Below are 21,257 nucleotides of genomic sequence, written 5' to 3' on the forward strand. Positions count from 1 at the left end.
AATACCAATGTGATAAACCTATTTATTACTTCTTACATGCTAGAACTGTATATACATACTTTATGTCCTCACTGTGACAGCCAGGACAATTACGTATTCTATTCCCCCAAAAAAGTGAGGCCCAGAGAGGATCAATCCTAGTCAGTGGCTGATCCGGGATTCAGGCTTGGATCAGCCTCATTTCTAAAGTCCAGGCTCTTTCCCGTAGGCTCTAAGTCCAAGCTCTTTCCCATAGGCTCTGCCGTCTTTGAGAAAGCAAAGCCCAAAGACAAACTCATTGGAAATTTCAACAGGGTTTTTACCTGGTTAAAAAATAATGACAGACGAAAAAATGAATGCATGTATAAACAGAGTCTATCTGGGTATCCAAAGAGCATGCGGCTGGCGAATATTGGACCTCAGCGGGGACTAGCAGGTGTTAACTATGGCTGCGTGTTACCTAGGAAAATTGCAGGGTGCAGCAGTGGAGGAAGCACGGGAGACCTGCAAGCAGGCTGAAGATATCACAGTCTTTAAAATATGTATTTAATCTGTCCACGTTCATTTGCACTGCCACTTCCCCATTCAACTACTCGGTAATAGCCTTGTAAATCTCCACTCTTCATGCTTGCCCTCCCCCAGCCCCGCCCCAGCCCTTCTCCACACCCCCGGAGAATCAGTTCGCTCGTCCGAACCTTCCGTGGCTGCTCTCTAGTCCGAGGGTCAAGTTAAACAGCCTTTCCGTGGCCTTCCAGGCCCTCCACGTTCTGGCGCCTGCTGCGTGCACGGGCTTCCACCTCTTGCCATGTAACCACCTGTGCACCCTGCTCCAGACACCCTGGCCTCTTCCTCCCTCAGTTCCTTCGCACTCTGCGGCTGTCTTCCAGTCCCCCGCCCTCTGCTTTCCCAAATCCCACTCAGTCTCAGTTTAGAAGCCACTTTTTAAGTGAGGCCTCTCCTGGCTGATTGCTCCCCCGCGGTCTCTTCACCCGCCATCTAATTAGATCTTCCTGAATGTGCTCCCCAAGTAGTCTTCATGTTACCTATTGCAATTTGCATTATACACTTGCCTGATTATTTTTAACGTCTGCAAGTGTCACAAGGGTTTATTTAGCACTGTGCCTGCCTGCCACACTGCTGGAACTTAATAACTTTTGAATGAATGAATGGAGGGACTTGAATTACATTTTAATTGTCACCATCATCAACCTATCAAACAACATTTCGAGTTCTCCAGTGCTGCTCTCCTGGCTTTCCCGCCCCCGTGGGGCTGGCAAAGCCCTGGTGGAGAGCAGCCTTTCTGACGCACCCACCGCGCGCTCCGGAACTCTGGGGAGGACCTAGGCACAGCGGGGCTCAGGGCAGGTCCTCAGGCCAGGTGTCCCTCTGTCTCCCAGGTTCACGTGCATTGGGGGAAGAGCGGCGGAAGAAAAGGGGAGAGTGAAGCGAGGAGCGCCGGGTACCTACTGGAGACCGCGGGCCGAGTCTGGTGCGCCTCCGGCCTCTCGGCCAGCAGCCGCCAGGGAGCTCGACTTCCTCCTTTGGGGGCCGGCGCGCGGGGCTGGGCTGGGCTGGGCTGGGCGGGGCGGGCAACGCCCCCGCCGGGCTGGGCTCCCAGCCGCCCCAATGGGATTCGGTGCGGGGCCGCGGCTGCGCCCAGTCCCGGCGGCGCGCTCGGCCGCGGAGGAGGCGGCCCGGCCGGGGCAGCGGTGCCTCTGCGCCCGCGGAGGGGAGGCCGAGCGAGCCAGGCTGGCGCCCGGGGGGGCCATGGTGGCGGGCGCCCGCGGTCTCCTGGCCCTCCTGCTTGTGGTCTCCGCCCCGCTCCGGCTGCAGGCGGGCGAGCTGGGTGAGTGGAGCGCGGCCGGCGGGGGTGGGCCGGGCCGGGCCTGGAGGGACCAGGCGCGGGAGGAAGTGGGGTCTCCGCCTGCACCCCGAGGAGTCCTGCCCTTTCTGGCCGACGGCGGTTCGAGTATAAAATAGTTACTGAATTTCGGATCGTCCCCCCACCCAACTCCTTCCTTCTCCGCTCAACGAGAGAAGCAACTCGACGCCTGCCCGCGTTCGCTCTTCTTGCCCCGAAGCCGGGCTCACTCGGCTCCCAGACTTCTTGACTCCGCCGGCCCCGGGAGAAGTGACATGGCCCCGAGGTGGCGACCCCGGCCGCCACAGGGGAGAGCCGTGTGTGGGGACGCTGCGCCCAAGCCTCCCTTGACAAGGCTGCCGAGCTGCTGGCCGGCCGGGGCGCTCCGTGCGCGGCTGCGATCCTAGCGGGTGCGTTCGCGGCTTGTAGGAACCGGGGGCAGATGTTTCCCCGGGGTTGTGGCCAGGGGGCCGGCGGGCCGCCCTGCCGCTTCTCACTCGTGTGCCGCCTGCGCCCCAAGTTGGAGTCCTGTGGCTCCTTCTTGGGTGTTTGAGCGAGTCGACTCCCGACCAGGCTGCTCTTTCTGTGGACCTGGTCCTTGGTTTCAGGTTGGACGTAATTAATTAATCCACAGCCCAGTTTGCCTCTGCGCATCCACCTGATTAAAACAGTAAGCCGTTTCACCAGCCCTAGACAAATCCTTGTTAATTAGTTCTTTCCTGATAGGGCAGCTTTCTGCGGCTTTGCAGTTCATGTTTCTTTCCTTCCCTACTTCTGCCCCTATACAACCGAGGTTATTGAATAGCACTAACCATCTAGAATATTTTGACAGCTCTCCCACCCCCACCCGTGTTTTCTAATGAAGCAAGTTTCACTGCTAAACCAAATGCTGGCGCTTTTTTTTCCCCCACTGAACCACATATCCATTCCCAGTCTGAAGCATGGCTACTTAAGATGTGACTGGTGGTTCCTAAGTTTGCTTACATACCAATTTATTTGTTTCAAAGCTGAAGTTTAGACAAAATATGCCTTGGCACTAATAGAATGCTATGCATATCCTAAAAATTTAATAAATATGTACGCTTTGGGGGCGCCTGGGTGCCTTAGTCGGTTAAGGGTTGGACTTTGGCCCAGGTCATGATCTCACGGTTGGTGGGTTCCAGACCCAAGTCTGGTTCTGTGCTGACAGCTCTGAGCCTGGAGCCTGCTTCAGATTCTGTGTCTCCCTCTCTCTGCCCCACCCACTCTCACACTCTGTCTCTCAAAAATGAATAAACGTTATAAAATTTAAAAAACATGGGGGCGCCTGGGTGGCTCAGTCGGTTAAGCGTCCGACTTCGGCTCAGGTCATGATCTCGCGGTCCGTGAGTTCGAGCCCCGCGTCCGGCTCTGTGCTGACGGCTCAGAGCCTGGAGCCTCTTTCCGATTCTGTGTCTCCCTCTCTCTCTGACCCTCCCCCGTTCATGCTCTGTCTCTCTCTGTCTCAAAAATAAATAAACATTAAAAAAAAATTTAAAAAACATGTATGCTTTTATTGAATATGTAGGATTTTGATCACAGGTATCTTAAGCACTTAAAAAATGTTTCTCATCACTGTTTGAAGATGCAACTTTCTCTTTTTAAGTTTATTTATTTATTTTAGAGAGAGAGAGAGGGAAAGAGTGGGAGAGGGATAGAGAGAGAGAAAGAGAGAAAGAGAATCCCAAGCAGGCTCCACCTAGCAGGGAGCTGGATCCTGGGCTTGATCTTACCAACCATGAGATCGGGTCCTGAGCGCCAAAAATCAAGAGTCAGTTGCTGAACCAACAGAGCCACCCAGGTGCTTCCCGAAGATGCAACTTTAATACTGCAGGTCTGTGAATCCCTGTGACACTGTGGCCCTGTACTAATCTGGCCAAAACTGCCATCCATCTTTACAAAGAAGTTTCAGATGTGCAAGATCATCCAGGCTGGTGAACAGGTGCTTGGTTCTCAGGGAACAAGTGTGATTGCTTAGATTTTTTATTGAGCTTCAAATTTGAGATTTTATAGCAGTTGACTGGTGGAAGATGATGGTGTCATTCGAGTTTCCATGAAACATCCTATATGTTTAGGATGTTAAAAGAACCAGTAAAGGCATACGTATTCAATCACACAAAAAAAGCAAAACTTAGATTTGGGACATTTACTAAAAAAAAAAAAAAAAAATCTCCTAGGAACTCTGGTTCTGATACCTCTTGAATGAAGCAATAATCAGTGATTTTTTTTTTTTTTTGATTATTTCTCACATCTGTGATGTTCCCAATTAGCCCTGGGTCACCTGTTTGGCAAGTGTCCCTAAGTTTAAGCAGGCACACCCATTTGGTCTTGAGATACGCTACTGGCTGTGGTTGGATGGTGGTCATAGGTGTGATTAGCCATCTTCATGTTTACAAGAGGGCAGCCCTGGCATAACGGTCTGTTTTTGATGAGAAGAGGACCGTTTATTCCATTTTACCTTCATTATTCTGGGAGTCAGCCTAGTCTGGTGCTTCTCGGGTCACAACCTGCCTGATCACGACTGTCTCGGGAAGTTTTGTAAAGCCCCAGCTCCGGATTGTGAATCAGAATCGCCCATGGGGTGGGGCCTGGGAATATGCACTTACAAAAAAATTCCCCCAGGTAATTCTGATTCAAATCAGCTTTGAGATGGCGGAAACATTTTATAATGTAAGGATGATGATAAATGGCTACCATCTGTGTCATGGACAATTTAATATTACACTTTCATTCATTGTGTTCTGTTTCAGGAAACGAATGTGATACTTTAATCTGAATATTTATAAGCCTAGTCAGTGAAATTATTCCAGTTTTTTATTACTGGTTCCTTTGTAGGGCTGACGCTTGCCTATCTGGTGCTTTTGCTCTATTTATTTATTTATTTATTTTATTTTTTTTTAAGTGGCCACCTCTTCTAGTGTTTATAGCCTGCCAGGCCCCAGACAGTAGGACTTGATGAGCAACATTTGGTCTGACGTCTGCTGCTGCTTCTGCCCTGCTCCTCTGGACCTAGTTAACTAAATTGAGATATTTATACAGATTGTTTCACATGGTTTTTGAACTTCATAACACCACATATAAGTTAATCTTTAGTATTGATTCAATTATTATAAATCTGTAGGCTTAGACTTAAGTCTTCTTACCTTTATTATAAGTTTTGAGAATAAAATACCCTAATTCATGTGAAGATTTTGTGCTAACTAAACATCCCTGATTCTCCCTTCCCCAAAATATTTGGAGATGTGTATGAGAAAGATTTCCTTTTTGTGATTGAAGTGTTAGTGAAGAGTAAAAATAAGCAGTGTCTAAGGAAACTTGTAAGCATAGAACTGGATACTTAAAAATTGCCTTAAAAATTCTGCCCAACTCTTATTTGTTACTATTGGAAGGTTTGTTCTTAAGTCGTCACTTGTGTATATTTGGTTAGAGATGGGACAGCAGATGTCTGATGTTCTAGGTGAGTGGCTTCTTAAAAGGTAAGCACAAGTTTATTCGGGTAGCTTCTGTATCAGTGTTTGCACCCACCCCAGACTTTCCATCATCTCTGAGGTCTGGCGTTCTGTCTGCCCTTTAGTCTGTAAGTTCTTGAGGGAGTGACTGGGATTGTCGTCATCATCCTGGCACCTGACAGAGGTGCTCAGTAAATGTTTCTTGGGTTGAACTGAACAATCTCTTCATGTTTAGGAGATTATCTTCAAATTGTTTCCTAATTAGTAGAAACTAAGTAATAGAGAATCTACTGAAGTTCTTTATGAAGGTTCATCTGGTGCTTCCATTAATTAATTTGGTTAGCAAGCCCAGCCCCCTTGGAATGCTTTATTTCTGTATGTAAGGATGCCTTTTTTTTTTTAATGTCTATTTATTTATTTTTGAGAGAAAGAGAGCACAAGCACAGGTGGGGGGTGGGGGCAGAGAGAGAGGGAGACAGAATCTAAAGCAGAGAATCTGAAGCAGGCTCCAGGCTCTGAGCTGTCAGCACAGAGCCCGATGTGGGACTCAAACCCACAAATCATAAGACCATGAGCTGAGCCAAAGTTGGACACTTAACCAACTGAGGCACCCAGATGCCCTGTCAGCTGGGTGGCAAGGATGCCTTTTAAATGAAAGAACATCAGAAAGAAGGGAACATGCCAGCAGAACATAGACGGTGCCTTTTGGCTACAGTAGATGTAATTTGTACCACTCAGAAACATTAAGTTGCACCATATAGTTCAGAAAGGAAGTTGTGTTAAAGGATTCATTAAACCAAAGGATGCTATTATGATTTGAACTCTGAATAGTGTCCTGAACTGTATTTATTAACTTTTTATTTTATAAGTTGAACTCCTTAAACTTGTGGTACTGAAACAGACTTGAAAATCACATACAAAACATAACTTGGAAATAGGCTAGACATCTGACATTTATAAGGAATTATGTTTTTATTTTTAAGACGCATGGGAAAGTGAAATTAACTGCACCATTTATCAAAGGTTTTAGTCATGTTAAGGCAGAAAGAACAAAACAAAACCAAAAAAGCTTGTTCAGGGAAATATGGAAATATTTCCTGTAAAGTTTTGGATTTACTGCTATGTGTGTCCTATAGCATAAAGTCTACCCTATACATATTAGAGTAACAAATTTCATGTTTTTTAAGGAGATAATAACATAACCTCTCCGGAGTTGCACTTAGCACATGGTAAAAGCTCAATGAATGCCAGCTATCTTACTTTTCATTTCTGTTTATTACTACTAATTTGACAAATATGGGGTCCCTTTGTTCTGCCTCCCCCACTGCTTCTAGGACCTCATTTTCTTCCGTGCTCCCCCATACTCCCAGCCATACTGGATTTCTTGCCATTTTTCAAAGATAGCAGACATTCTTCTGCCTCAGAGCCTTTGCACATGTTGCCTAAAATAGGCCTGCCCCAAATATCTACATCACTCCCTCCCCCTTCAGTCTTTGTTCAGATGTTCCTTTCTCAGGGAGAATGTCCCTAATCACCTGTAACCCTCCTGCCATCCCCCAGGACTCCTCCCCACCTTCCCTGCTTTCATTTTTCTTGGGAGCACTACCATCTTCCAACAGAATATGTCATTTACCCTTTTATTTAATTTGTCTGACTTCCCCCTAGAAGAATGTCAGGTCTGGGAGGAACTTTGTGCTTTGAACAGTGGCCACCACATGATGGGGCTCAGGAGGGGATGTGTGCTCCCTGAGGACAGGGCGGGGATGTGTGCTCCCTGAGGACAGGGCGGGTGGGGGGGAGAATGCAGTGGAAACACAGTTCCTGCCCTGTTGTTAAAGACTCAAAGCTGTGACTCTAGCTGAGACTCAAAACCAGACCAAGACAAAGTAATAAAATTCTATGTCTAGTCCCATTGTTATTTATAGACAAAAAGTCTGAAATATGGGTTTAAAATAGAAGAATTCATTCTGGTATATTTGAAGTTTGGCTTTGAGGATAAACCCATAAATATCACCAGACCTTCAGATTTCTTTTTTCTTTAGACTATGGCGTAATCTTGTCTTTTTGCAACTGAAGAGTCATGTTGATGTCATTTTCCAGATGTTCCCTGCTTTGTATATATATAAAAAAATAGTTGTTTGCCGTGGGGGTAGGGAAGTGGGAGAGACTTAATTGTTGGGAAAAACCCACATGGCGATTTCTAGCCCAATGTAGAAATAAATTTTAACTGTGAGCTCTAGTATGCTGAATCCAGACCAACTGTCAAACTTGCCTTTTAGTTGGATTGAAGAGAGTTTATTTTTGTTTTTTGGTTTTGTTGTTGTTTGTTTTTTGGCCAGGGGTAAGGGGGAGGGGAGGATAATAGGGGAGAGTAGAGATGAAAGGAGCTTTTTATAGTCTCCACCAGCACCTGGTACAGTTCCTGGTAGAGAAAGGGTTCCAGATAACTATTTCCTAGTCGGCGCATGAATGGTGTGGCTGAGGTTTGAGAGAATGAATGGTGATGATATTCACTAAGTTGTAAACAGAATTGCATACATGACTATTGTGATGACTTAGGAAACACTCTGAACGTATTCAAGAAAATAATTAAATTCAACTCTGAAAAGGTTTGAGAATCTTTGAGACTCCTTTACAGGCAGCACCAGGAAAGCTTCCATGAGTTAGGCACTGGCAGTCTTAAGAATATTGCAGCAGGTGGTATTGGAGCAGGTGAGTCGGAGGTCCCCAAGATCTCCAGATGCTTATACATTGAGGGCATCAGGGGCCTATTTTACCTTGAAAATCACTGGGACAGTGTTTAGACATTTGTGACATTATCACTGTACTAAACCACATTGTCATGTATGCCTTGAGTGTTTACTGCCATTTCAACTTGATCTATTAATCTAGCCTTTGTGAACTATCTCTCTGGGAGCTTTTATGCTGTGTGAAATTGTACCTAATATGTGCAGAAATGTCTTGTGTCTTATGTGTGGTAATTTTAGCTTAGGTGGATTTTTTTGTAAGAAAAGCTGCAAAGAATAACCTTGAAACAAGGTATTAGCTAAGTGGTTTTATTTTACCCCATTTCTCCCTTTTTATAAAGCTACACTGGAGCTTCACCCCCCCCCCCCACAAAAAACCCACAAAAAACAAAATCAAAAACAAACAAAAAAATTTCTCTTTACGATGGGACTTTCTTTCCTGACTGCTTTCCCAAACATATTCCCCAATGCTTACAAGGCACAACAGTTGTGGAATAAAGCAGGGTGTCGATAAATAATATTGTACCGACATACCGTAATCCTGCAAGGAAACTGTTACACAGAGAACCAGTAAGGACAAGTTTTTGGCACACACACACACACACACACACACACATAAATACAAATATATATCCCCACAACCAATGTACATATGCACACACACACTTATATACTATCTACTTTTTTTTTTTTTTTACTATAAATTGGGTAATAAAATTTCATCTATAAATATGTGTAAGGTGTAAAGAACAACAATAAAACTAATACCTGGGTACTCATTCTACTACCTAGTCTGTACGTGCTTTTATAATCTGCTTCTTTTTCAACTTCACATTTTATTAAAAGCTTTCACCATACTGTTTGGGGAAAAAATTCTAAGTTTATATTTAGAATTAGCCTTCAGGGAAACCGAAAATTCATTTTCAAGTCCTTTACTGCTACTGAGGAATATCTAATGGGAAAATGGAATTTTTGTCTTGTCCAATTAGCTATGGGTCTTGTCCAGATTTTTGTCTTTTGTGTGTTTCAAATAACCCTTCCTTGCTTTTGGAGTCAGAAGAAATTTGCCCATACTATATTTGAGAAAATTATTACTCTGAATGTAGTAAGTATCAGAAAGGTAAGATTTCTTGGTCCTTCCTGGATGAGATTCTTAATTCATACTTAAAGGACTCAACTTTGTCAATGATTAGACTATTTGGAGTTTATCTTTACTGATAACCACATTTGTTTTATATAGTTTTATATTCATTTTCCAACTCAAATTACAACCACTATTATGGCCTTTTAATTCAGTGGCCAACATATTTACATTTTACAGGAAGGGAAAAGAACAGTCTCTTTCATCACAAAATTAAAATCCTTGGAAATTAGTACTAATCTAGTTCCATTTCATGATTAAGTCTGTTTAGTGGATATGCCTAAAAGTTGTGTATGAATTATTTTTTAAAGAGCACTCTTATTCTTGAAAAAAGGGAAAGAAAACTATATTTTGCTATTCTGTCAACGTACAAGGCCAATGGATATTAAAAGTTAAGAAGTACAGTAAATTTGAATTACTAGTGCATAAAAGTTCCTACAGGAAATGTAGGTAAAACCTCTGTGAGACTCACTTAATTTTTAAATGGCTGAATGGATTTAATTCAGCCTTCTTATGGCTTTTCACAAAAGCAAGCTTGCCTCATATTGAAATGTGGTTGATTTCAGCCCAGAAGAAGAAACTTTTGAGACTTAATAGTCCATAGGACCACTGAAACATGAGAGCTGTTTATTGAATTACTCCCATTCTGAGGAGTTTAGAACAGAGGCTGCTTATTTTGAGAATTACATGGACCATGATTTGCCTTTTTTCCCCCTGAAAAAGCCCTTGCTTTGCCAAGAGACTAAAATTGAAGATAGCCTCCAGATAGAGAAATGCCCCAGTATCTACTGTTGCTCCTAGCTCCATAGGGTCTAAAAATCTATGAAACCGTCTTGCCTTGTGGGTAGGAAATTCTTTTCTCTTTCGGTTTTTCATCTTCTCCCCCCCCCCCCCCCGCCCCTTTTTCATCCTCTTTGCTACAGTTGCTGTGCTGTATTACTAAGATCTTAACAGAAACACTTCCCCTCCCTGAGGTATTTGACATCTGTTAAAGACCAAATGGCATTTCTCTCCCAAATATTTCATTTGCGTTTCTAAATAGTCTCTTATATTACTACAGTGCACTGAACACCCCTAAAAATATTGATGGTGCCGTCTTAATATCATCTAATAGTCAAATCATATTCAAATTTACCCAGTTGATCTAAACATGTCTTTTTACTGCTGCTTTATACGAAGAAAGACCCAAACGAGGTCCACACATTACAGTTATTCTATCTCTTAAGTCACTTTTTAGGTACCAGTGACCGCTACGTACATGTGTTTTGTTTTCCTGCAAGGAAATCAGGTTCAGCTATTTTGTGACACAGATCAATCTTAAATTAGACCAACTGGCTTCTGAGTTTTGTGTTTTTTACTTGGTGCGCTAGCCACTGTAATTCTCTATAACCTTGAAATTAGACCTCAAGACTTGATTAGATTAATGCTAAGTGTTTTTGGTGAAAGTACCACAAAGGTGTCATGTGCTGCTGATTGTGTCTCAAGATGCATAATTCTTGAGACTGTAATTCTCTATAACCTTGAAATTAGACCTAAAGACTTGATTAGATTAATGCTAAGTGTTTTTGGTGAAAGTACCACAAAGGTGTCATGTGCTGCTGATTGTGTCTCAAGATGCATACATTATTATTGTTATTATTGTCCCACTTTCTATCATGCTAAAAATGATCAGTGACTTCAGGAAGTGACAGCTTGATCCCTACATTGTGAAGCTGCCTTTTTCCTTTATGACGTGTAAATAGTCTGTGAAATGATAGTTTCTTACTCAGGAAAATTACTCTTCCCCATCAACATTTCATTTGGTGGTGTAAGCATCCATCGATCATTGCTTTTCCATGTAGATTTTTTTATGTCAATAAAAATTTAAAACCCTACCTTCATAGGTATGTTGATTTATCAAGTGGTTTTTGCATCTAATTGAATCCCAACAGTTCTGAGAGCTATGAAAGAAAGGAACTGAGATCAGAAAGATTGAATCATTTACCCCAGGCACACTCATTTTTTTTTTTAATTTTTTTTTTTTTAACTTTTATTCAGCTTTTGAGAGACAGAGAGAGACAGAGTGAGAACAGGGGAAGGACAGAGAGAGAGGGAGACACAGAATCCAAAGCAGGCTTCAGGCTCCAAGCTGTTAGAGCCCAACATGGGGCTCGAACTCACAAATGATGAGATCATGACTTGAGCCAAATTCGGATGCCTAACTGACCGACTGAGCCACCCAGGCTTCCCAAGACACACTCACTTTGAGTGTCCATAATGGGATACAGGTGCATGTCCTACAATCCTAGATACCTTAGGATGGTCTCCTGTCCTTCATCTTCTAGGAAAGCTCTTGTCCTGGGGAGATCAAGTTAAAGAAGTCTTAGAGAAACATATTTTCAGGAAGCTATTTATGCAATAAATCTGTAATAGTCTTTGGTTTCTCTTAGAGGTGATCACATTTGCCCCAGAAATATTAAGACTTTTTCAAGTCTCAATTAGTAGTTAACCATGTGTTTTTATTGCATTGTGATAAAGTCTGTGGTACAAGATGTGGAATGTACAAAGGCAGTATACTTTTTGGGGACTGTGCAATGTGATATGAGCTTATAAAGTTTATTTTTTCCTCCATCAACTCTTAATGTTTCATACTTCAGTAGATGCATGATAAGATACCATTTCTTTCCTAACTGAGATTTGCTATTTTCTGGTCAGTAAACGTTGATTGCTTTTTACTTCTATATGGTACATATGTGTATGTTCCTAGAAAATTTCTCATCCCATTTCTTTGTGTATTTTCTACCATATGCTCAAATAATTTCTTTAAAAAAATTTTTTTTAATGTTTATTTTTGAGAGAGAGAGACAGAGACAGAGAGCAAGCAGGGAAGGGGCAAAGAGAGAGGGAGACATAGAATCAGAAGCAGGCACCAAGCTCTGAGCTGTCAGCACAGAGCCTGACGTGGGACTCGAACTCTCAGACTGTGAGGTCATGACCTGAGCTGAAGTTGGTCTCTTAACAGAATGAACCACCCAGTTACCCCTAAATAATTTCTAAATTGACACTTTTTTCCAGGTGTCAGAAATGTCACCCTGGCTTAAATGTAGATCCTGAAATTTATTATTGTCTGTTCTAGACTTATAAATGAAATCATGAAAATAAGTGTCAAAGAGTTAAGAACATAGACTTGTTCCAATTTTAGGAATAGATATTAAAACCATATAAAACTGGTATCTCAAGAATTTTTCATTTTTGAAAAGGTTCACTGCAAGATCCCTATCTATTTTTTTTTAATTTTTTAACATTTTTGAGAGATAGAGTGTGAGCGGGGGAGGGGCAGAGAGAGAGGGAAACACAAAATCCGAAGCAGTCTCCAGGCTCCAAGCTGTCAGCACAGAATCAGACGTGGGGCTCAAACCCACCAACTGTGTGATCCTGACCTAAGCCAAAGTCTGATGCTTAACTGACTGAGCCATCCAGGAACCCCTGGTCCCTATCTATTAATAGGAATTAATTAATAAGGGCTCTTTAAGTCTCTTGCTATTCAGAGTATATCTTTCAGGCATCAGCAAAATAGTCATTACCAAGAACCTTTTGAACGCACAGAATTTCCAGGCCCTGCCTATTACCCAGATCCCAAGATGACTGGTGTGCCCACAGAAGGTTAAGAAGCAGCACTTTGATCCACTGAAAACTTCATTTACAGAGCATCTTTTAGGAGCCACCTTGGTGCTAAGAAAAGTGAACAACCTTTGTTGGAGGTAAAATAGTCACCTCTCATTAGACTGTCCCTTAATAGTGTGGTAAAAAGTACTTGCTTAAATAATTAAAGAGAGAGGGTGATAGAGTTTCTCATAAGTTTTACAAGAATCCCTGAATTAACCATGGCTACTTTCCTCATGTTAATTTTGAGACAAGAAGAGTAAGACTATAAAAGAATAATGTGGGTTTTAATACTAATTGTGCTGCTCAGCAGTAATGTGAGCATGGGCAAGTCTTAAGTCTGTCTGCCTCAGTTTCCTCACCTCCACATTGGGTGACTTTAGCAGCTGCAGCCTTAAAGCGCAGGGACTGAGGTCCGTGGTTTCTGGAATTCAGGAGAGGTTCAGGTGCCAGCTCAGCCACCTGGGCCAAGTTACCCGGCTTCTCAGAGCCTCTTCTTCACACATAGAACAGGGGCAATAACAAGAGGGGTGTGGGATGGAAAAGGGGTGTTGGGGTCTTCAGTTGTGCTCTATTGGAAATGGCCTATCTTACAAGCTATGGGGTATATTCTTGGATGTTTGAGATATTACTTTCTATATGTCTGTATGTGTATGTATGAAATGTTTCATAATTTTAAAAAGGGAACTAATATTTATTATCGGTAGAATACACTTATAAGAAGATTCAGTAACATAAAGTCCCGTAGAATACTCTATCTGCCACATTTTATAATAAATGTTTAGTAAATGCCAGGTGTTATTAGCATTTTCACAATATTATGGCGATTTTTTTTTAACTATTCCAATAACATTTTGGTTCTTGCTGAGGTTTTGAAAAATGTATCTGGAAAAGTGACAACGTGTGTGTGTACGTGTGTGTGTGTGTGTGTGTGTGTGAGAGAGAGAGAGAGAGAGAGAGAGAGAGAGAGAGATGTTTATAGTTTTAACGAAATGAGATTAACTTTATCCACACTTGGTATACTGGATTTTTTTTTTTTTTACTCCAGAGAGAAAATTCAATGTCCATTTACACTTTATCTGAATATTGGCGGTGTGTATATTTAACATGGAACCAAGGTTAGAAAATATAGCGCGTGGTAGAGACAGGAAAGATTTCCCGCGTTTATCTTCACCCCCAGCAATTGCAACTTGGACATTACATCAACATCCTGACATTATTGGTAAAGGTCAGCAGCTGCTTTTCTCTAACTTCCTTATCCTAAGCATCTATTCAACAGAGATAAAATAGTTGTCTTAGACTTGTTTTGCTGTACAAACAAGTTTTTTCCCCTTTTTATCTCTGAAATTAAGCAACTTCTCCTAAAGAATGCATCCAATTTGTTACAAATTTCCCCCACAGCACTTGTGAGTTCACAACAGTGGGAAAATTCTTCCTTTTGAATTATCAGATTCACATAGTATAATTTTAGTATTGTTCTTTAAAGTCTCAAGGCCAGAATCCACTTCTCTGCATCTCAGCCTTAATCCCAGAAGCCCCATCATGGAATCCCAGTGTGCATCCCATTTTTGAGAGCCTAGCCCAGGAGTTGGCTGGCCATGTGCCCTATGGAACACTACATCAGGAGACACCCACTGAGGAAGGGGTTCCCTGAGAATATTCCAACCTGTGTCTGCTGTGAGAACGTCACTGTGCACTCTAAGGGCTGTGAGATGGCCCGTGGCAAAGAAAAAGGTAAAATTCTACTGGTGAAATTTATCTTGCAGATCTTTTTTGGAGATGAAGGCTTGACCTCCTTTTAAGTTTCCCAAGGACTCAAAAGCATACAGTGCCCACTTTGGGAGACGCTGTCCTAGCAGTCAGTGGGGCCCTGGATACATAATGGGGCAGGGAGCATTCTAATTAGAGCTTCTGACAGACTCTCTAACCCTTAACACAGGCTCACTCATCTTTACCATGCCCAATTGTGGTCAGGCTCTTTTTTAATGTTTATTTATTTAGAGAGGAAGAGAGAGAATCCAAAGCAGGCTCCACGCTCAGTGTGGAGCCTGACATGGGGCTTGATCTCATAACTGTGAGATCATAACCTGAGCTGAAATCAAGAGTCGGACGCTTAACTGACTAAGCCACCCAGGCACATATGTGGTTAGGCTTTTCAAAGATGAGGAAAACTGATACACAAAAAAATGGTAATTTCTTAAGATCATGGAGCCAGTGAGTGAGGGAATTTGGACAAAGTCAGCGAACCCAAAGCAATATTCTTGCTACTTTAGTATGTGTGGTAGTTTTAAATAAAAATATGGCAGTTAAAATATTTTGAATTCTTACTGTATGCTAGCCTTTATGCTTAATACTTTACTACCATTATCTCACTTAATGCTCATGATAACCCTGTGTGTCGAGGGAGGGGGATGCTATCATTGTCTCTATGATGATGAATTGTAGCTCTTTAAGAGAGGTAAAGGGACTTATCTAAGGTCAAACAGCCAGTACTGGGCAGGAGCCCAGTGTCCTAACCATTGTCATCTGTCAGCTCTTAAGTGTATGGAAATAATTTATGAAATTAGAAAAGCAATAGGTGTGCAAGCCCTCTTCCCCCACACCCACACCCCTTCTGTGATCTTTAACTTTCCCTTGGGAATCACAGAACAGGAGAGTGACCAAGAACTATGCAGTTCTTGCAGTTCTATGTGGTTTTACTTATAGCACATTAAAGGGTAGCATTAAATTAGGTTTTGAATTTTTTTTTTTTTTACTGTTAGGTATGCTTCTTATGTGAACACTTAAAATTTTTGATGCCCTTGCACCCTGATGGAAACAGCCTCACATTATGTAAGGAGTCTTGGATAGGACCTCTTGAAATGACTCGTTTCAGGACGCCTGGGTGGCTCAGTCGGTTAAGCGTCCGACTTCAGCTCAGGTCATGATCTCGTGGTCTGTGAGTTCGAGCCCCGCATCGGGCTCGGTGCTGACAGCTCGGAGCCTGGAGCCTGTTTCGGATTCTGTGTCTCCCTCTCTCTCTGACCCTCCCCTGTTCATGCTCTCTCTCTGTCTCAAAAATAAATAAATGTTAAAAAAAAAAATTAAAAAAAAAAAAAAAGAAATGACTCGTTTCACTTTCATGCATTCAAATTGATTTATTTTAAGTGGTTCTTTCAGCTAATAGGAAACACCATCTTGGGAGTTTACATAGAGAGACTTTTTGACAATATGTACCTTGTGTTTCCTTTTATTTTACTGCCAAATGTCTTTCATCTGCTGAGGCAAAAGTATCATCTTCTTTAGATCATTAGTCCTATCATTAGCTTCCATTATTATACTTGGTGGCAATAAGGTCTAAAGAGATTCTAAAACAGTTTTGCAGAACTCGGTCCTGTGCTTCTAATCTATAGCTGTGTCTTCTGTCAGCATAGTATTATCCATTTTCCTTTCAATAAAATGAAAAATTTTGAATAATTGAAGTCACCATCACAACTTCATTCTTACTAGCTTTATTCTCACATAACCACTTAGACCCTCCTGCTCTTATTTTTCCATTCCAGGCAACACACAACATAAAAAAGTTAAACACAGCTGAAAAGAGCAAAATTTATGAGAGAGTATGGCTGACAATGAAATTAGTAATACCTTGGGAAATCTGTTCACATTGCCATCAGACAAAGAACTCTGTAATAATTGCAAACTCCCCTTTGTGGTTGAAAAGATTGTAGTCATCAAGAGCTCACTTGATCTTAGACATGGGAAAAGATGTTCTCACACCCACACACAGGTGATTGTATATGGGTTGAGACCTGTTATAACTTGAATATTAGAAGAGCAATGATACAACAGGAATGAAATCATGTTTCTAGAAATGGTTTCACTCTTGTGATATTTTAGAGCACTATTTCTCAAATTGCAGGTGGTGACCCATTAGTAGGCAATAAAATTAATTCAGTTGACACAACCAGCATGCTTTCAATTTAAAAAAATGAAGTGGAATAGGAAAATCATAATGCATTACATACGCTAAAAAGAATTGTAACGTTAGACTTCTGTTTGTTTCTACATGTGTGTGTATGTGTGCTTACTTAGATTGTAATGAAAAATCTTTTTTTTTTTTTAATGTTTATTCATTCTTGAGAGAGAGAGTGACAGAGACAGAGACAGACAGAGCACAAGTGGGGGAGGGGCAGAGAGAGAGGGAGACACAGAATCCAAAGCAGATTCCAGGCTCTGAGCTGTCAGCACAGAGCCTGATGCAGGGCTTCAACTCACAAACTGTGAGATCATGACCTGAGCCGAAGTTGGATGCCCAACTGACTGAGCCCCCTGAGCACCCCAAAAAATCTATGTTCTAACTATGGGTCATAAATTTTTTAAATGTTTGAGGTCTGTTGTTTTCTTGTATGGATTAGTTAATAATTAATCTTAAAGGAATTTTTGCATTATGTATTTTATGTCATCCAATTTTCCACAAGTGCAATTCAGTTGAAAGTTTTCTTCTGAAGCCTAATTCTTGCTTTGTAGTATTACAGAACTTAGTTCATACTAGGTATGTCTTAATTTCACTTTTCTGTTAGTGGAACGTGATTTCTTATCAAAGGGAAATAGTCTTTTAAGGAAGTTATTGTTTTCCTTTCTTAGTGGGTGGAATTAGAGTAGACTAAATAAACAGTTGACGCGTGTAGACAAGCATCTGGGATTTGTTTTAAGCTTATTTAGAAAATGCCCTGTATATCCATACTTCCGGAACAGCTGATATTAAAAGCATAGAGACATATGCATTCATTTCAGGCATTTGGAGAATAGATATTGAGCCCATACCTCTGGGAGCTGTCACTATACTCTCAGGAATTACTTGTTAGCACACCCCTCTCCTCTTGCCTGTGAGCTCCTTCAAGTGAGATCTGCATTATTCTAAATTACTAGCTGTTGAGTGAGTTTTTAATGACAGTCTGTGCGTATTGGTTTAAAGAGACTTCTTTCAGTCTGTACCTTAAGGCTAATGCTAAAAGTAGCTTATGTTACACAGAATATTAGGTAAATTTGGTATCTTTCATTATACTATTTTTCTGATATCTACATTATGCTTTCATATTGTAGAGAATTTAGAAAATAAATGTATCAATAAAATGAAAATCACTTGTAATCCTACATCGTAACACTTCAAACGTTTTCCCTTTATATCTGTTAGTACACTATATCGCGTTTTTAAGTTAAAGAGAATTCTAAACCATGACTTTAACTTTTCCTTATTACCACATGGCTTGGAGATATAGTTTGACCATCCTTTTCTAATTTAGATTGTTTCCAAATGTTCACAAATCAAATACTTAAATTTTGTGTAGAGGTCACTTGGGGATCTATAAACTACTGAGTACTTAGCAGCTTTTTCCAAAATCTCAACTTCATCCAGTTTTGTTTTTTAAGTTGTTTTGAGAAGGGGTTTGATCAGTCTCACAAGTCGGCTATGGCTCCAAGCAAACCCCAGGATTTAGGCCCATCATGGAGTGACCACTCTTCACATATTCTGCAGAGGAGAGGAGGAAATGACGGATAGTTTAGTCATCATGTGCTTTGGCCATTAAATTACAGTTCAAAGGAAGAAAAAGATAAACACTGGGTGGTAGCCACTTTTGAAGACTAGACAAGTTCCCTGTGGCAAAGCTTCCTCCTTCCCCTTTATTTCCATGTCCCCCCCCCCCGCTTTGATGTTAGGTAGGTGACACTTGAACCTAGCGGTCTCACCCCACACTCCTGTATCACTGTGGCTCACTACCCATCAGGCCTCCCAACAGCATATGGAGCTTAATCCTCAAAACCAAGGTGATATTTTTTCCCCTAAAGACTGACCTTCATTTCTTTTCATTTCAGTTTTTTTTTAAAACCGAACCCTCATCCATAGCAGCCATCAACCTTCCCCCATCTCTTTTTTCTTATCCTGCTTCCTCCCTTTTTTTACTCGAGTATTTTAAGGCAAATCCCAGACTTCATGTTATCATGCCATTTCAGCCCAAATATGTCAGTAGGCCTCCCTAAAAAAAGACATTTCTTACACAGCCTCAACATCATTATCACACCTAATAAAATGAATAATACTTTCCTGATATCAGTACCCCACTTACCTTCTTGAAACAGTTTTATAAGGTTGGTTTTTCAAATCAGGATCCAAATGAGATTCACTGGGTTGCTGTGGTTCTTCAGTTTCCTTTAGTTTAAAATAAATACATTCTTTTATGCCTCTTTATACAATTCATTGTTGAAGAAACTAGGTGAGTTGCACTAGCATATTCCAGCCTAGATTTGGCTAATGGCTTCCTTACGGTGTCCATAAACTTGTGCATTTCCTGTAGCCTGGAAGTTAGGTGTAAAGGCTTGATGAGATTTGGAGTCAATTATTGATTCATGTTTTGCTTTTTGGCAAGAGTGCTTCATAGGTGTTGGTGCACAGAGCACATTTTATCCAACCTGGAGACACCTAGTATCTGATTGCCTTACTTGTAGTCATGCTGGGATCCATCAGTGAGTTTAGATGGTAACACATCTGGCACTTAAATTTTGAAGTTCTTCCTCAACCTTCTACCCAATGGTTTTCCATCTGTTTATGACTTGCAGGAGTCAGCTTTCTCTTATTAGGGAACTGTTCATTTTAATAAGAGGGTGTCATCAAAGTATCCAAAGGAAGGTCTGATAGGGCAGCAGTTCAGATGTTTTTTAAAGATTAAGCATAAGTATTTGTTACAAAATCAAAGAAGAGAGACAAAAATGTTTTTTAAAATCCTAGAGCCATTGCTAAATCACCTGGGAATTGCAGTCTGGGATCCACCATCAGTAAAGCAGCCTTAAGGAAAGTCAGTATACATTGTGTTTTCTCATCTGTAAACTGGAACATGTATAGCGCCCCCCCCCCCCCCGCCGCAGACATAACACCCCATGATCCTTAGACAAATATGAGGAAGATGGATAATGAATTTGTTACAGAAAGATTTTCAAATAAAAGTGGCCTCCTTTATTGGTTGGCATTCCATATATACTTTTTCAATGTAAATTTGTATATTTTATTTAAGCACAGTTTAAATGGGAGAAACACACAGAATAACAAAATCCAAATAGTGTAGAAAAGTATAAAGTAGAAAATGAAAGCCCCCTCATTTTCACCCTCGTCAGCCAAAATTAACTACACTGACAGATTTTTTTTCAATTTTTTTAATGAAACTTTTTCTGAGATAACTGTAGATTATATACAATTGCAAGAAATAACACAGAGAAATGTCCTGTACCCTTTACCTAGTTACCCTCAATGAAAACATCTTGCAAATCACAACCAGGAAATTGACATTGACACATAAGAAATGGAACAAAGACTGATAGATTTTTAAATAATTTTTGTTGTCTTCCCTGTCCGTGATTCTTAACTACAGTCAGGTGATGAGTTAAACTACCAGAGTGTTAGGATGAGGTCATGGGAATATTGCTTCTCTATTGTTGATTATTTGCATGAATCTGCCTTGTACAATCCATGATATGGTAGCCATTTTCTCTCCCTACCAGTTCTCTATTCTCCCCTTTGGCATATTTCTAGTGCTTTTTTCCTCCAGCTTTATTGAGATATAATTGATATATGACATTGTGTTAGTTCAAATCTACAATGTGTTGATTTGACACATTGATTTGTTGAGTGTGTGTTGATTTGACACACTTCCATATTGCAAAATTATTACCACGACAATGTTAGCTAACCCCTCCATCCCCTCACAAAATTACCATTTCTTTTTTTGTGGTGAGAACATTTAAGATCTACTCTCTCATCCACTTTCAAGTATGTATTACAGTATTATTATTCTATCTAGTTTTCTTAATCACGCTATGGGAGGACAATAGGGTGAAAATTCCTGATGTAGTTAATACCCTGGGATAAATATATTATATTAGTGTTTGCCACAGAAAACTCTAGAAATAGTCTCTGTCCACAGGCAGAGGTGAAATTACAACTTCTAATGACAGCTTGCTTTTTAACGAATTAGGACTCAGCAGCTCCTTTCAGGGTTTTTTTTTTTTTTTGGTTTTTTTTTTTTTTGGCAGAACAAAGACTCCTAGAGTTTCATTCTGATAGTTAATGGAAAAGAGAAATTTTTCCAAGGAGGCACAGATCCCCCAGGCAGAATAACAGGGGAGTGTTGGAGACAAACCTGCTCACTTTCTGCCCGTATCACCCGGTAAAATTAGCTTCCTCTTGGGCTTTAGAGTGAAAGTGATTGGTAAGAAGTGTAATTACAGGGTTGGATAAACGTGATACCCTGGGATTTTCCTTTGTCATGACATGTCACTTAAAATCAAGAATACAATAATGATATGAAAGTTGATTCACATATAATTACCCTTCATTTTATATTTTTTAGTTGTGTTTTCCAAAAGAGTTTGCTTTTTCTTTTCTTATT

The 21,257-nt window shown here is 41.0% G+C and overlaps 1 protein-coding gene across 1 annotated transcript in view; it reads left to right on the forward strand.

Annotated features, from left to right (window-relative positions):
- Positions 1-1,590: 1,590 nt before the first annotated feature.
- DCBLD1 (discoidin, CUB and LCCL domain containing 1) overlaps positions 1,591-21,257 on the forward strand; it is a 66,946-nt gene continuing 47,279 nt past the window's right edge. The window contains exon 1 of the mRNA XM_060616504.3: positions 1,591-1,825. Coding sequence (XP_060472487.3) covers positions 1,606-1,825 — 220 coding nt within the window. The 5' untranslated portion in view covers positions 1,591-1,605. The remainder of the gene's footprint in view (positions 1,826-21,257) is intronic.

This window comes from Panthera onca, chromosome B2 (assembly GCF_046562875.1).
Source record: "Panthera onca isolate mPanOnc1 chromosome B2, mPanOnc1 haplotype 2, whole genome shotgun sequence".
NCBI classification, from domain to species: Eukaryota; Metazoa; Chordata; class Mammalia; order Carnivora; family Felidae; genus Panthera; species Panthera onca.